This window comes from Eptesicus fuscus, chromosome 13, assembly GCF_027574615.1.
Source record: "Eptesicus fuscus isolate TK198812 chromosome 13, DD_ASM_mEF_20220401, whole genome shotgun sequence".
In the NCBI taxonomy this organism is placed as follows: Eukaryota; Metazoa; Chordata; class Mammalia; order Chiroptera; family Vespertilionidae; genus Eptesicus; species Eptesicus fuscus.
In genome coordinates, this window is record NC_072485.1 from 54,134,232 (window position 1) to 54,147,915 (window position 13,684).

General features: G+C 56.1%; 1 protein-coding gene across 1 annotated transcript in view; it reads left to right on the forward strand.

The window, feature by feature from the left end:
- OTOG (otogelin) overlaps positions 1-12,606 on the forward strand; it is a 72,678-nt gene extending 60,072 nt beyond the window's left edge. Inside the window, exons 42-56 of the mRNA XM_054725353.1 lie at positions 84-222; positions 1,738-1,932; positions 2,121-2,333; positions 2,887-2,991; positions 3,174-3,281; positions 3,688-3,789; positions 5,309-5,407; positions 6,284-6,324; positions 7,279-7,354; positions 7,447-7,625; positions 8,421-8,525; positions 8,725-8,844; positions 9,892-9,937; positions 12,213-12,292; positions 12,406-12,606. Coding sequence (XP_054581328.1) covers positions 84-222; positions 1,738-1,932; positions 2,121-2,333; positions 2,887-2,991; positions 3,174-3,281; positions 3,688-3,789; positions 5,309-5,407; positions 6,284-6,324; positions 7,279-7,354; positions 7,447-7,625; positions 8,421-8,525; positions 8,725-8,844; positions 9,892-9,937; positions 12,213-12,292; positions 12,406-12,606 — 1,809 coding nt within the window. The remainder of the gene's footprint in view (positions 1-83; positions 223-1,737; positions 1,933-2,120; positions 2,334-2,886; positions 2,992-3,173; positions 3,282-3,687; positions 3,790-5,308; positions 5,408-6,283; positions 6,325-7,278; positions 7,355-7,446; positions 7,626-8,420; positions 8,526-8,724; positions 8,845-9,891; positions 9,938-12,212; positions 12,293-12,405) is intronic.
- The last annotated feature ends 1,078 nt before the right edge of the window (positions 12,607-13,684 follow it).

Here is a 13,684-nt window from a genome sequence, read left to right on the forward strand (position 1 = left end):
TGCCCCCAGGCAGGGCTAGGGAGAGCTGGGCCCCGGGATGTGGGGAATCCAGGGAGGCAGCACTGCCTGATACATGTGCCCAGGTCTCTCCAGAGTCGTTCTGTGAGCTGTGGATCCGGGACACCAAGTACGTGCAGCAGCCCTGCGTGGCACTGACCGTGTACGTGGCTATGTGCCACAAGTTCCACGTGTGTATCGAGTGGCGGCGCTCTGACTACTGCCGTGAGTTGGTGGCCAGGGGCGGTGGGGGTGGGGGCAGGCGTCTCCTGCATGGCTCCTTTGCTCCCACAGTTAGAGTGGGAAATACTTTTACAGACCCGAGTCCAAGTCGAGGCTTTCCAGATTTAATTATTCATTCATTCCATTGCATTAATTAATAAATGCCTATATACTTTATAAATAAATCTATGGATATTTTAATAAATTAACAAATTTATTTTTGTTCTAACTTATATTACCAAGTCAAGTAAATCTTATTTATTTTTTATTTTATTTCTCTGAGTCTCCTTGCCTCATCTGTACAATGGGGACAGGAATAATAGCTCCCTCTAGGGCTGGTTTGAAGATGGCATGAGATACTGTGTTCAGAGGGCTTCACACTAGCCCGTCACCTGGTTATGTCCAGCACATATTCGCTCCTTTATCTTCACTGTTGGTCATCTTTCTCTTCTTTCAGTCTCTCCCCTCCTTCCTTAAAGAGAATTGGGATCCACACTGTCCCACCCCCATTAGCTTTGCCCTAGTGGGGTCAGCAGGGGTGGACTGGCCTCAAGTAGTTTGAACACACCCAGACAGGCAGGAGATGGCTCACAGGAAGACCACACCTTTCATGTGACAGATAAATGAAAAGACAGTGCCACCCAGAGTATGGTTTTCAAACTGTGGATTTCAACTCAGTGGGTATGAAATCAACTTTTAGAGTCAGCACCAGTATTTAAAAAATGCAATAGAATAGAAAATACTAGAAAAATTAAGTATTATCTCATGCACAAGTTTTTTTGTTGTTGTTGCAATATATCAGTGATTCTCAATTCGGGCTACCCTTTGAAATTGCCCAGCGAGCTTCAAAAAGTAGTGATGCTTGGGCCCCACATTGTTCTGGGGTAGGGTCCCGGTAATAGCAGTTCAAAAATTCCTGGGTGATTTTTTGGCTATCTGGTTTGAGGACCACTATTCTTTCTTTCTTTTTAAAAAAATATATTTTTATTGATTTCAGAGAGGAAGGGAGAGGGAGAGAGAGATAGAAATATCAATGATGAGAGAGAATCATTGATCGGCTGCCTCCTGCATACCCCCCACTGGGGATGGCCCCCCAACCCAGGCATGTGCCCTAACCAGGAATCAAACCTGGGACCCTTCAGTCCAGAGGCCAATGCTCTATCCACTAAGACAAACCAGATAGGGCAGACCACTGTTCTATTGGACCACAGTGTAAAATCTACTTTTTACAGTCAAGAGGGTTTGAAAACACTGACCTAGAACAAGGGGTTGGCAATGTTTTCCGTGAAGGGCCAGATAAGTATTTGAGGCTTTGGGGGCAGTATGGCCTCTGCACAAACACTGCTCTGCCTTGTAGTACACAGCGGCCACATTCAGTAGCAAATGAATGGACGTGGCTGTGCTTCAGTAAAACTTCATTTGCTGACTCCTGATCTAGAGGAAAGAGGCAGTGAAACCCCTTTGCACCATCTGCTGAGTCACAGGTGATGCTCACTGACGCCCCCTGTGTCCCTGCAGCCTTCCTGTGCTCCAGCGACTCCACGTACCAGGCCTGTGTGGCGGCCTGTGAGCCCCCCGAGTCGTGCCAGGATGGGATGCTGGGCCCGCTGGACCCGGAGCAGTGCCAGGTGCTGGGCGAGGGCTGCGTCTGCTCTGAAGGCACCATCTTGCACCGCCGCCACTCGGCGCTCTGCATCCCTGAGGAGAAGTGCGGTAGGTTCCTGCACTCCCGGGGTGGGACCCTCCAAGCTGGCTTCGCCCTAGGCCCTCCTGCACCCTCCTGCACCCGTGGCCTGTATCCTTCTGGGTCTGCTTTGGGCTGGTCTAACCTCCCAGGGAGGGTCTAACCTGGGTCTCCCCACTCTCCTGAGTCTCCTATGCCCCCCACACCCCCACTGCAGCCTGCACGGACAGCACGGGGGTGCCGCGGGCCCTGGGGGAGACCTGGAACAGCTCCCTCAGCGGATGCTGCCAACACCAGTGCCAAGCTCAGGACACCATCGTCCCAGTGGACCTGGACTGCCCGGGCCCCCGCCCTGAGACCTGTCCCCGCTTTGGGGAGGTGGCCCTGCTCCGGCCCACGGAGGATCCGTGCTGCCTGGGGGCTGTTTGTGGTGAGTCCCACTGTTCACTTCCCTGGGCCTTGACTCTAAGACAGTTAAAAGGCTCCAGCTCTGACCCTGATGGATAGGACAAGGCTGGGAAAGTGGAAATGTCTTGTGTTTGGTGGGGGAAGTTGGGGGGAGGGGGAGAACCCTGCATGGGGGACAGGAGCCACACCATAGGGTGGGCAGGGCTTAACAGCACAGGCTCTGGAGCCAGGCCGACAGTGGACTCTTCCTCCACCACCTGGCAGATCATTTAACATCCTCTGTGCTTCAGCCGATTCTCCGTAGCAGGAGGCTGACAGTACCCACCTTCCGGGCTGTTGTGAGAATTACAGAAGTTCATACTGATCCAGAGCAGCCACTGGCACGCAGCCCATTGGGTTGGATGTTAACTATTATTGCTCACACCGTCTGTGTGACCTTCAGAGGCTCCTTCTAGGAACGAGGGACCTGGGGGCTGGGAGGCTTCATGGGGACCAGGTGTCCAGGCTCTGGGCAGTGCTGGAGGCTGGGACAAGTCCTGGCCTCCAGGTGACAGGCCCTGTGGCCCCCGGGCCAGTGTGTAACCAGACCCTATGTGAGGGCCTTGCCCCCACCTGCCGCCCAGGCCACCGACTCATCACCCACTTCCAGGAGGAATCCTGCTGCCCCAGCTACAGCTGTGGTGAGAGTTCGGGGGCTGGGAGAATGGGATACTGACCACCTGGGGGAGGCGGGAGCCTGCAGCTGGGACAGGGGAGCAAGGACAGCTTTGGGGATGGGTTCTGGCTGGAGATTAGGGCGGGTGGCCCGGTGTGGCCAGACAGGGTCTGCTCCCAGCGCCTCAATTCTGTTTTTTTTCCCCAGAGTGTGACCCAGACCAGTGTGAGGCCGAGGTGATCCCCAGCTGCCGCCAGGACCAGATCCTGATCACCGGCCGCCTGGGGGATTCGTGCTGCACCTACTACTTCTGCAGTGGGTAGACAAGCCATCAGACGTCAGTGTGCACATCTGGGCCGCAGCCACCCCTTCCTCACCCCGGCTTCCTTGGGTGGCGGGGAGGAAAGGATGGGGGTCATCGGGTGGGGTGGGCACAGGAGAAGGTGAGGTCCCTGTCCAGAGAGAAGTGTAGGAGAGAGAGGAAACCGATCCCCTGCGGGTGACTGAGCACGAGGAAGTCGGTGCTCACTCAGTGGACACAGGGAGAACGTCTGCGTTCTGACTCCAGGACAGGCCACGGGGGACCATGAGCCACTGCTCTTAGTCTAGCCCCGTCCCACCTGCATTTTCAAAGTGTCCCCACCTAGCCACCTGTCCTCTCCCAACCCCCTCCCCACAAGGGGGGCTGCCTGTGACCTCAGTGGCCCCTCTCCCCTCTCAGCCTGTGGCGACTGTCCAGATCCGATCCCCGAGTGTCAGGAGGGGGAGGCGCTCACTGTGGACAGCAACACCACGGAGCTCTGCTGCCCTCTGTACCAGTGCGGTGAGTCCTGGCGGGCCATGGGCCATGACCGGAAGGAGCTCCTGGGTCCTGTATGTGTCACCGGGCCCTTCACAGAGTCTCCCCCCCTCCCCCCAGGACACTGATGGTGTTACCCAGTCCCAGTCTTCATTGTGCTTTCATTACAAAAGCCCTATATCTGCCTCGTAGGAAGTACAAAATCCAAGGGAAAATTCTATATTCCTGCCTCCCAGGTATCCTACGGTCAACATTTCCATCCGTATCCTTGGGATACTCTCTATGCCTTTATGTGTGTGTGCTCTACCAATACTCTCTTTTACCCAGCTGTGAACACGTGACCGTCACCTTTCCACGTTAACAGAATTTTTCAGTTATCTCGTGCCCGGTCCACAATTCTCCTGGCTTGTCCAACCCAAGATCCAGTCCAGGACCACACATTAATGTTATGTCTCATAAACATATTTTAATCTCACACCGGTCCCTTTTTCTGTGTGACACTAAATTGTAGGGCCTGGCTGTGGTCCTACTGACAGTCCCACCGTCTGGATTTCTCCATGTGTTTCCTCTCAGGACTGTTCATCTTGCTTCTCTGTCCTGTGCACTTCCTGTAAACCGGAAGTTAAGGCCTAAGACTTGGGTTCAACTAAAACGTTTTCTAACTGGAGCGTGCACGAGCTTCATAGTACATCCCACCAGGAGACATGTACCGCATGGCTGAGCCAGTGTCACTGGTGTGAACGTAGGCCCTGGATTAGGGTGGGGATGGTCACCTTCCTCCATCTGACATGTATATGTTTCCTCTTTCAACCAGAAAGTAACCCATTACTTGGACGCTGTACGATGTCCTTCCTCCTCTCCACTTCATACTTTTGTGAAACACCAGTTGACAATGCTTACCTGTGCCAATAATTTTTTTAGTAAATCAGACAAATCTTACGGTCTTTCCCCTTCAGCGTTGACCTTCGTACCTCTCCTCCCCACCAAAAAAGTTGATCCTAGAGATGTCCTCACTCCTTGTCTTGCTCTCTCGATACATGAGCGTGGCCGAGTAACCCTCTGCTAAGAGGGACCTGCCTGAATAACAGTAGGAAGGGAGTGTGAGCCTGGAGTGTGGCTAAAGCAGAGCAGCTCTGGCGGCTGCAAGTGGTGATGTCCACCAGTGGGAAGGGTGTGCTCTCCCCCAGAGGGAACCGCTCTGGTCGGTGGAGCTTATCCTGGTCACTGGCTCCCCTCTGATCGCTACTCTCAGGGTGACACCAAATCCAGAGGCGGAGGCCCAGTTGAGTGACCTTAAGGTTCTACCATTGCCACATGGTAATGCCTCCCGGAGCAGAAGTAGGGCCTCCCAAGGTAGTTCTACAGGGACACTCCGGGATCCCAGACTTCTCCCCTGGACTCCAGCCCAGGAGGGTGTCTGAGGAAATTGGGGGGACCCAAGGAGAAGCTGGAGGTACTCCCTCCTTAGCTGATGTTGCATTTCTGAGGATTCACGCTCCAAGTTGCCTGCGGCTGATGTGTCTCCTGCCTCCCCTCCATGCAGTGTGTGAGAACTTCCGCTGCCCCCACGTGCAGTGTGGCATGGGCACTGCCCTGGTGGAGGTGTGGAGCCCAGACCGCTGCTGCCCCTACAAGTCCTGCGGTAAGTCCCTGACAGGGCAGCCCCTCCCAAAGGCAGAGATCCAGGGCCCCTTTCCATCAACAAAGTCTTTATTGCAACTAGTAATATAATTTTGTTAAATTCACCTCAAACCCTTTGGGGAAGTACCGTATTTTCCAGTGTATAAGACAACTGGGCATATAGAAGATTTTCCTGGGTTAAAAAGTCATCTTATACTCCGGAAAATACGGTAGGTGGGCGTGTCAGTGATCAATCATGAACACCAGTGAGCTTTATATAAAAATGTAATTTTAAAAAGAGTTGAGCCTGGCCTGTGTGGCTCAGTGGTCGAGTTGACCCATGAACCAGGAGGTCACGGTTCTATTCCCAGTCATGGCACATGCCTGGGCTGTGGGCTCGATCTCCAGTAGGGGGCGTGCAGGAGGCAGCCTATCCATGATTCTCTCTCACCATTGATGTGTCTATCTCTCCCTCTTTATCTCTTTGAAATCAATAAAAACATGTTTTAAAAAGAGTCAAGAAACTCTATTTCGCACCTGGATATTTTGCTTGTCTTTTTCTGGGCCTGGATGTAAACTTCATGAAGGCAGGGGTTTTAGTCTGTCTCAGTCATTGCTTTGTCCCCAGAGCACAGAGGGAAGCTCGGCGTAGAGTAGGCACTTAAAGCCATCAGCTGCGTGCGTTTCCCAGAAGGGTGCTTCACAGCCACTCTGCCCTGGAGCTCCTCGCCCTGAAGCTGGAGCGGCTGCCTCCCTTACGTTTGCTAGTGGTGCCTCAGCTAGGGGCATGGAGGCAGGCTGGAGGAGGGCTGCGCCTGCAGTGAGGCGTCTGGAGGCCCGAAGGTCCTCCACCTGGACATCTCTGGTGAGGTGGGTCCTGGCTCCTCCTGTTTTTCAGAGTGTGACTGCGACACAATCCCAGTGCCCCGGTGCCATCTGGTACGTAGAGCCTGCCCCTCCCCTGGCCTGCCCCGTTTCCTCTCCTCCCTCCGCACCCCTTCCCCTGGAGACCCTGTTCCTTCCATCTAGGACACAGAGCCTTGGTTGCAGGTCAGTATTCAAGTCCTCAGCCCTGTTCTCTGGGCACAGTGCCCTTATGTGCAAAGTGGGCATGGTCACGCTTCAGAGTTGTGAGGGTGAAGTACCATGATGATGAAGATGGGGATGATGAGGATGCTGGTGATGATGACGGTGGGGATGGGGAGGATGGTGAAGATGATGATGATGGTGGTGATGATACGATGGTAGCTAATATTAATTGAGAGCTAACTGTATGCCAGGCGCTCTCCTAGGGCTTTTATGTATATTATCACATTAATTCTCACGACAACCCAATGATTCTATGATTAACTCAATTTTACGTAAACACAAGGACACTAAGGTTAAGGTCATGTAGCTAGCAATCACAGAGCCAGGATCGGGAGCCAGGAAACCTGCAAAGTTATGTTTAAAGTTATGTTTTTCACATAATTTTATGAATTATATGTATCTCCCCCCGCCCCAAACCTCTACATGCATCTCCTCTCACTTTGCCTCCTGTCCCATCCTCTCTCTCTCCCTTCACCGGGTGAAGGAAGAAGGGACGTAGCATGAGCCCAGCGAGATGCTGTGCCACAGTCACTCATCGGTCCCCTGTTGATGGGGCCAGTGGGTGCTCAGAGTGACAGGAGAGGCCTGAGGCCCAGAGAAGACACTGGGGTGCTCCTCAGCAGGGAACCTCGGTGGGAGGGTGACTGAGCTCACAGGGTGCCAAGGGTCCCCAGGCCCGCCAGTCCCTTCTCCACCGCTGCAAGGAGAGAGAGGGGGACTCAGGTGGCAGACTGCTCCCGAGGGCGGGGCTGGGCGGGGCGGGGCCTTCCCTCCCGGGGTGCTGACCGCCTCTGCCCCACCCAGTGGGAGAAGTCCCAGCTGGACGAGGAGTTCATGCACAGCGAGGAGAACGTGTGTGGCTGCGCCAAATACGAGTGCGGTGAGCGGGGAGGTAGAGCCAGGGTGAGTGAGCCATGGGCGGGGTGGGTGCTGGGCTCTCGGTGACCGGGGCCACCCTGCACGCCCATGCAGTGAAGGCTGCCGTATGTCTGAGCCGAGAGCTGGGGGTGATGCAGCCGGGCCAGACGGTGGTGGAGCTCTCCGCCGATGGCGTGTGCCACACCTCCCGCTGCACTGACCTGCTGGACCCTCTCACCGGCTTCTACCAGATCAACACCACCTCTGTGCTGTGTGATGTCCACTGCGAGGCGGTAGGGAACAGCATGGGACGGGGAGGGGGCGTGTTAGAAGGGCTGGCCTGGCAGAGCCCAGGTGCTCCAAGAACCAGAGGGGCCCTCCAGCTCTCCCCAAGCTCTCTAGACAAGTCTCGCTAGAGCGTGGGCATCAGGGGCTCCGGAGACCTCTGTGGCAAGTGCTGGAAACGGGGCTGGGGTGGGCGAGGCCAGGAGGGGAACAGCAGGAGTGAAGGCCTGGCAAGGGTGGGGGTTTGACCGAGAACACATTTATGGAGTGCCTTCTATGGCTGGCATATCCCCTAGTTTTTTCTATCTCTGTGTTTACGTTCCTGCTATCATTTGTTGAACACTTCTACATGCCCCATGCTTAGAATAGTTACTGGCTTCTAGTGAGGGCTAAAGAAATACTAATTGAATAAACAAGCTTAGAATTGTTCCTATTTTCAGATGAAAAAAAAAACACTGAGGTTTAGGGAGGTCCAATCCTTTGCCAAAAGTCCCACAGGAACTGGGACTCAGCCTGAGGTCTATCTGGAACCGAAACTGGCACCTGTAATCACCAGCGATGCTGTCTTCGGAAGGGGTCGGGGAGCTCTTCATCACGGGGGCTGAGCCCAGGAACCGCAGCAAAGGAACCACGGAGTAGACAGGGAATGACCTTCCTGCCCGAGATAGAAGGAGCCTGGGGATCCCCTTCCTGAGCATCTGCAGAGGGCTCTGCTCTGGGCTCAGAGACAAGAGGCAGTGGGAGAGGCAGGAGGGCGGAGGTGGGCATGCGCTGAGCCCATCCCGTCCCTCCCTGTCCTGCAGAACCAGGAGTATGAACACCCGCGGGACCTGGCGGCCTGCTGCGGCTCCTGCAGGAACGTGTCCTGCCTCTTCACTTTCCCCAACGGCACCACCTCCCTGTTCTTGGTATGCAACCCCTTCAATGCCCACCTAGGAAGGGGTTCCAGCAGGAGACACTGAGGACCAGGACCCAGGGCTGGGTACAGATGGGGTCCTGGGCAGTGCTAGGTTTGGGGCTGCACCTGTCTTTGGAGCTATACCCTATGGGTTCACTCGGGCCATCCATCTGGCCACGGTCCCCATCGCCCACCTCTGTGCCCTCCAGCCCGGGGCATCCTGGATTGCAGAGTGCGCCCGCCACCACTGCAGCAGCACCCCCCTGGGCGCCGTGCTCGTCCGCTCGCCCATCAGCTGCCCGCCGCTCAATGAGACTGAGTGTGCCAAGGTCAGTGTCGGCCTCCCCCCCTGCACCATGGCCTGAGGCCAGGGGCATCGGCTCTCTTACTAGTGGGGTGGGGAGAGGTCCTTTGTGCAGGAGGTGGGAGGAGGGGTTCCCAGAGCCTGTGCCTGCCCCGCCACCCCAGCTCCACATCTCTCCATGCGTTTTGGCTCTGACCACCTCACACATCACAGGGCAACACACAGATACACACAAATACACACTGTTACAGACACACCACCACAAACAGTCGACTGCTCACACACACCACACACTCCGCGGGGACATTAACACCCCAATATGCCAGCGCACACATCACTCACTATCACACACCACCGCACTTTTGCACTAGTGTGGACAGCTGTCACTATGGGTACTTCCCAAGGGCAAGGATTTCCTGGAGGGTTTGGGGTTATTGTTAAATTATTAAAGCTCCTGAGGTGAATATTGGCATTTAAAGATTTCTGACCTTACCTAGAACATAAATACACACACACAGTCATACTCTCATACACACAATCACACATGTACGCACGCATCTATGCTCACAAAATTACACACATATAGAAACTCACACTCATATTTATTCACAAAGAACCGTCATAGCCATTGTCTTATCCATTTCACAGTAGAGGAGGAGGACTCTAAGGGAGAATGGCTCCCATTTTAGAAATGGGGAAATTAAGCCCAGAAGAAAGGGACAACTTATCCAGGGCCGAGACAGAGCCCAGGCTGCTCACCCAAGGGTCAGCTACTGCCCCCCTCCCTCCCTAGGGGGAGCTGTCGCTGGAAAGCATCACCTTCACCTGGGCTCCAGCCTCAGTGGGATTCGCAGCAGTCTTAGTGCCAGTGTCCCAACCAGTCACCTCACACCTGTGGCTCTTCCATGGCCAGCCCAGGGCCCCCTTCTTCCTCTGGCCAAGGCCTGGAGGTCCTGCCTGGGGCATCATGGGAGGAAAGGAATCAAGTCCCTGGGACTCTTTGCCTCTTGCTGGCATCGTGGCTCCTGATCTGGACAGGATCTTCCACCCACCTCCCCTCTTCTCCCTCCAGGTTGGGGGCTCGGTGGTCCCTTCCCTGGAAGGATGCTGCAGGACATGTGAGTGATCATGGTGGAGACCCAGGGGTGAGGGGCTCTGGCTGGGGGAGAGCATGTCATGAGGGGGCTAGAAGGCCAGGCCCTGGCCTGGCACCTCTGGTGGTGGCTCTTCAGGGGTGAGTAGATGAAGGGATTATCCCCCCACCACGAGGTCCAGGCACTGGCACACATAGGCAGCTGGGCAGAGGCCATGCTCACATTCCTGTCCCAACAGCAAGGCCTCTGCTTCTTGTTGGAGATGGGGACATTGGGATATTGAGTCCAGGAGGTCAGTAGCCCACTGGCCTGCCCCTGCCAAGGCCCCCAGCCCAGATGCTCCCCGCCACCACATGAATTCTCCCTGTGGCCAGGAGCCCTGTCTTGGAGGGGCCTTGTGGGTGGGATTCAGACTCCCTGCGAGGTCTGAGTGAGAGGTCTGTGCAACTGTCCTCACACCTGGCCCTGGGACCTGCAGCCGAGCCACATAGGCATGCATGGCCCAATCAGCCTTAGCACCTGTGCCCACATGCCTCCCCTCCCCCTCGGGTCCCAGACCCTTCCTTGGAGGGCTTTAGAATGTGAGACTTTTTATGATCACCTCACATACTCCAAGGAAGTTGGGCTCAGTGCCTCATTGGCTGACCTATGACCCACAACTCATGTTCGCTGAATGTCCCGTGTGCTCCCATGTGACCTGCAACCCATGTCCCTCTCCCCAGGTTCCCCGGGGACCCTGTTTCCCGTGGTCCCCGTTAGCCCCGCCTCTCCTCCACGGGTTAGTGTCCACTGCCACCCAGGTACTCCTCTCGGGAGCCCACGGAACTGGAGGCGGGCAGCCGCATTGCTATTTCCAACAATGTCCCTCCTGCTAGGTGCCCCCAGCTCTGGGGGTGGGGGTGGGGAGGGTGGCGCCCCTGCTCCCTGCCTCTGGCAGAGGCCTTTCGGCCAACAGTGCATGCTGGGTAGCAAGCTGTGCCCCCTGGGCTTGCATGGAAATGCTTCAGCGGTGCCCGCTCACCTGGCGCCCACCAATGCCCAATGCTGCCACCGCTTTGCTCCCACTGGTCACTCAGCTGGTCTCAGTCCGGACCCAGGGGCCATGGCCAGGACAGCACTCAGTTCCCCTGCCTCGTGGGAGCACAGAGAGTGGACAAAGTCAGCTTAGCTCTGGCTGGGAGTCCTCCTGTCGCTGTGGTGGGAAACCTGCAGTGAGGCCCGAGGCCAGAAGAAAGGATTCCCCCCATTCCCAGAAGGCACCTGGGGTCACAGCAAGTCCATGCACCTGGCACATATTAACTGAGCACCAATGTGCCAGGCCCTGTTCTAGGCACTGTGGACACAGCATACACCAGGCCTCGCGGAGCTGCCGTTTTAGTGGGGGAGACAGAATAACTAGTAAAATGCAGTGTATAATAGGGGGTGCCTCTGGTTTTATGGGGACGGAAGCTTATGCAATGTGGAGGCCCTCATTCAGAAAAAGAACACAAGCTTACAAAGCCAGATGGAGGCGTGAAAGTAAATATTTATTTAGGATGAGGACAGAACTCACAACAAACTGGAAGAGGCCGTGCAGAAGGCCCTATTATAGCTTACACTTCAGCAGCATAACCAGCAGGGCATCTCTGACCAGGTGGTGACACTGTCCTGGGCAGAAACAGGCTGGGGAGGGGTCAGGAAGGAGGACTGGTGCAGGGGGAGGTGCCGTTCCAAGAAGGGATTCAGGGTAGGCCAGTGGTGAGGAGATACTTGAGCAGTCGAGGGCATGAATGAGCCACGTGGTTGTTGTCTGTGGGAGGCATGGTCCAGGCAGAGGAAACGGCACCCCTATCCGTTTCCATCCCTGCAGAAGATAGGGAAACCGCGTGAGCCTGCTGTGTGCACACATGATACTCAGGACTGGGGTTGCCTTCATTCAAGAAATTGCAGAATCTTAATGCTTGAATAGAAAAGCTGAAAATCAGGCAGGGGTGAGGTCACCAGTAGAGGTTAGAGACAGATGTTGGGACTGGGGTGGGGAGGCATCCTGCCTGTCCCCAAACCCTTCTCTTCCCTAGCCCAGAGCCCCCGAGGCTACCCCAGGCACCTTCCTCTGTCTCCTCTGCCGTCAGTGCCACCGTCTCCTTCCAGGGCTCTGAGTTAAAAGCTTGCCCTCTGATGGGGAGGGGCTCTAATGCATGGGCACTAACGCTGCCAGAGGGACCCTCCAGCATGACACTAACTGCCCCAGTCCGGCCCATCCTGCTGCCACTGGAAGCACTTTTCAGCCACGGCCACCTCACCCACCCTGTCCCCCTAGGTAAAGAGGATGGGCGCTCCTGCAAGAAAGTGACCATCCGCATGACCATCCGCAAGAATGAATGCAGGAGCAACACCCCTGTGCGTGGCATCCACAAGGCGGTGGGGGAGGGGCAGCCAAAGATGGGGAAGGGGAGGGGGGTTTGGGGAGGTGGGAGCTACACAGGCCGCCTCACGGGCTTGCCCATCCCCAGGTGAACCTCGTGTCCTGTGATGGGAGGTGCCCATCCGCCAGCATCTACAACTACAACATCAACACCTATGCCCGCTTCTGCAAGTGCTGCCGAGAGGTGGGCCTGCAGCGGCGCTCCGTGCAGCTCTTCTGTGCCACCAACGCCACCTGGGTGCCCTACACCGTGCAGGAGCCCACTGACTGTGCCTGCCAGTGGTCCTGAGGCCTGGGGCAGGGGCTGGGGCTGGCCGGGCCACCTCCCATCTCCCCTGCTTTCAGTTTCCAGCTGGCCTGTGGGTGGGGGAGGGGACACTTCAGGTGTGGAGAGCTGGTTCATGCAGAGCCTGGAATGAGCAGAGGCACAGAGAGTGACCAGAACAGGCCACACCTGCCCACCCTGGCTCCCTCTCTAGGCTGCCCCTCCTCCACACTTGGGAAAGTGCCACAGCGGAGGGCTTGGGGAACTCAACGCTGTCTCTGGCTTGAGGTCTGGAATGGGCCCTGGGTCAGGGCAGCAGCCCCTGCGCATCCGTGACTCTGGCCACAGTGCTTTTGGTGGAGGGGGTGAGAGCTTTCCTAGGAAGCTGGGATCAGAGCTGGACCCAAGACCAAGTGCAGGGTCAGGATGTGGGAGCACATTCTCTTTCTTGGCCACGGAGAACCACAGACGCAGTAAAAGGAAAGAGGGCTTTAATGGCAACACACGGCCTGCATAGAGCTGCCCGGAAGGAATTCCCAGAAGCAAAAAGGGCGGGTTCCTGGGCCTAGTCTCACCAACATCTGTGAGCTCAGACCCAGAGACTGAGGAGCGGGCTCAGTGACATGCAAGTCCCCTGAGTGCCCTGGGATTCTGTTACTGACATTGTGATTTGGGGAAGGTTTAGAAGAGCAGGCCCATGCCTACTCCATACCACCCCCAGCCCCCATCCACCACAGCTGCCTTCCGGGCAGGAGGGCTGGCTCTTGTGGGTGGGGATGGGAGGGAATGACTTCCTCAGCCAGGGCCCAGCACAGCTCCTCTCGGTGTTGCTGGACAGCCCACCCTCCAAGGCCGTAGATGTTCCATGGGTACCTTCAGCCTGCGAGGGCAGCTCGGCTTTGCAGTGGCCGTTTCTCTAAGGACATAGCGGCGTTGGTGTCTGCAGGGACTTCAGGTGGGTTTTGTGGTTGAGCTGGTTCTCAGCTCACTGCTTCCTGGGCCTGATAGCAGGAGAGCACCTGTCAGTGGGGAATGCAAGCCCTGTGTGTGCCGCCCGATTCTCTGAGCATCTGTCAGACCCTTGTCTCTGAACCAGAGTGTC